A 2,487-nucleotide genomic window follows, 5' to 3' on the forward strand; every position below is an offset into this window, starting at 1 on the left:
TCCAAGTTGCAACCGAAGTTTGCATGAAAAACAGTTTTATAAAAAAAACTCCTCTACTTCATACTTCACTTCAAATGAAAATCATCTTCACCTCTCCTTGATTTGGACAACATAATTACAATAAAGAGAACGGAGTTATAGCCAATCAAAGTGATGATTTAGCTTAATTTGGTAAAAAGGGGGGAATCTCTTTTTAAAAAAAACTTAGTTATACTTTTCAAAGCATTGTATTCCTTACGCCAGGAGATAAAACTTATTAATCGGGTCGGACATCCAGATCGGGCTCTGGGTATCGGATCCGAGGTGGGTTCGAGATTAAGATAGGAAAGCACCGCGCGCTTTCGCATTGCGCTTCTATTTAAGAGGACCCAACGCACTGCACCAGAAGAACTGCCAAGTCCGACCGTGGGAAACTAAAAGAGTGAAGGATGGGGAAGAGAAAGACGGAGATAAAGGAGATTCAGGAGAAGGATCGCAGGGAGGTGACATTCTCGAAGCGACGCAAGGGTTTGTTCAAGAAGGCAGCAGAGCTTTCTGTTCTGACCGGTGCTCAGGTGGCCATGTTCGCGTTTTCACCCGGCGGAAAGATTTTCACCTTCGGCCAGCCCTCCGTTGATGCCGTTGTTGACGCCTATCTTGGAGGATCGACGGGGAGCATCTCCGGTACTAATCGCTGCTCTGATGAAGAAGCTGAAGTAATTATGACGAAGGTTTGCGATCTCCAGCGTCAGATCGATGTCGAGAAAGCCAAGAATCGTGTTGTGGAAGAGTTGAAGATGAACGCCAGCGTCTGCGAAGCACCGGCCGCTTGTCAACAAATCGGCATCGCAGGATGACATGTTTGATGACTTGGAGTTGGAGTCTTTATTGAGTGGAGATTTTCCGTAGTTCGATGTTCCTCCTTGTTAAACAGGCAGCAAGTTCGTCATTGTTGTTACTGCAGCTCCTCGTCGCTTCCTTTCGGACAGACATTCCACACTTGTAATTTTTACCGATCACAGATCAGATACTTCTTGCTTGTATTCTTTTGATGGATTATCTGTACGGTTAGTTTTACTCAGTAATTTGCATATTTAAGCTGCTTTAGATTCAATATAAATATCTGATTCTTTAAAGTGAAATTTCATGTTCTTGAAAAATTTTGTGCTTCCAAATCGTCAATTGGCATTGCCGGAAACAACTCCGTCATCAAAATTATGCTCAGAGTCGGCGGGTGGGAATTGTCTGTTTCTAACCTTTGCTTCGTCCCAGATCAGTAATCTTCAATCGAAAAACGGAAAGTGAAAAAGAGATACTGGGAGATTTGATAGGCAGAGATTTTATTTTTTAGAGATTTGATTGGCTGTCCTTCTTTCAAAACCTGAATCCTTTCCGTGGGTTAATTACTTTTCTCTTTCCGTTCACACCGGAAACTCTCTTGTCCAGCTAACGACCAGGAAATCTCCAGTCGAAACAGATTCGGACGCGAGATTTTGTTTAGTTGCTTCTCTGCTCTGTCTTTCTTATCAAGTAATGATGTTAAATTCGACCAATTAGTGGTGTTAAATTCGACCAGGTCACTTGCTTAAAGGTGAAAAGTGTAAATCTCCCTGATTTCAGAGAAGCTTTTCTATATATTCAAAACTCTCACATCAATTTTACAGAATCCGTCGGGTTTTAGAAACCCTATTCGAAAAGGAAGAGGAAGACCGAATTTACAAGTATGCCCTTGGACCAAAGAAAAAGACAAGTATACCCCTTTATATATACATATTTACATTAACACCCCCCTCAAACTTATGAAGGGGCAAGTAACATAAGTTTGCCTATGAGATGATGAAAACGATGAGCTGGATACGATTTGGTGAAGACGTTCGCAAGTTGAGATGTGGAGGAAACATGGGGCAAGGTGAGAGAGCCGTGTAAGTAGTGATGCCGCATAAAGTGACAATCAATCTCAATATGTTTCGTACGCTCATGAATAACCGGATTCTTGGCAATCTGAATGACACTTTGATTATCACAAAACATAGGGGTAGCAGACAGTTGAGGAAAACCAAGTTCTTCAAGTAAGCGGCAAAACCAAATTAACTCAGCAGCAATGGTGGTCATAGCCTGATATTCTGCCTCGGCAAAAGAGCGAGAAACAACAGATTGTTTCTTACTTTTCCAAGCCACCAAAGAATTCCCAAGGAAGATACAATACCCAGTAGTAGATTTGCAATCTGTCGGATCACCAGCCCAATCAGCATCAGAATAACCAGAGAGAACCAAATCAGAGGTGGAAGACAAAAGTAAGCAATGATGCACAGTGCCACGTAAGTAGCGTAAGATACGGAGAACTGCTGTCCAATGAGTAGTACGAGGGGCGAAAGCAAACTGACTAACCACATGAACAACATAGGTAATATCACGACGGGTTACTGTCAAGTAAACTAGGGACCCAACTACCTCTCTGTATCAAGTAACATCTGACAATAAGTCACCATCTGTAGGGCTAAGGCAATG

The 2,487-nt window shown here is 42.3% G+C and overlaps 1 protein-coding gene across 1 annotated transcript; it reads left to right on the forward strand.

Annotated features, from left to right (window-relative positions):
* Window positions 1-428: 428 nt before the first annotated feature.
* LOC137936259 (agamous-like MADS-box protein AGL29) lies at window positions 429-836 on the forward strand. Its single transcript, XM_068780842.1, has one exon. It carries the CDS (start codon window positions 429-431, stop codon window positions 834-836), a length of 408 nt encoding a protein of 135 aa, XP_068636943.1.
* The last annotated feature ends 1,651 nt before the right edge of the window (window positions 837-2,487 follow it).

This window comes from Aristolochia californica, unplaced genomic scaffold (genome assembly GCF_029961685.1).
Source record: "Aristolochia californica isolate CCGP_79_NKW_82.1479 unplaced genomic scaffold, dmAriCali1.0.hap1 SCAF_7, whole genome shotgun sequence".
In the NCBI taxonomy this organism is placed as follows: domain Eukaryota; kingdom Viridiplantae; phylum Streptophyta; class Magnoliopsida; order Piperales; family Aristolochiaceae; genus Aristolochia; species Aristolochia californica.

Coding starts and splice junctions, on each gene's coding strand:
- LOC137936259 (XM_068780842.1), top strand. CDS start 429: ATGGGGAAGAGAAAGACGGAGATAAAGGAGATTCAGGAGAAGGATCGC.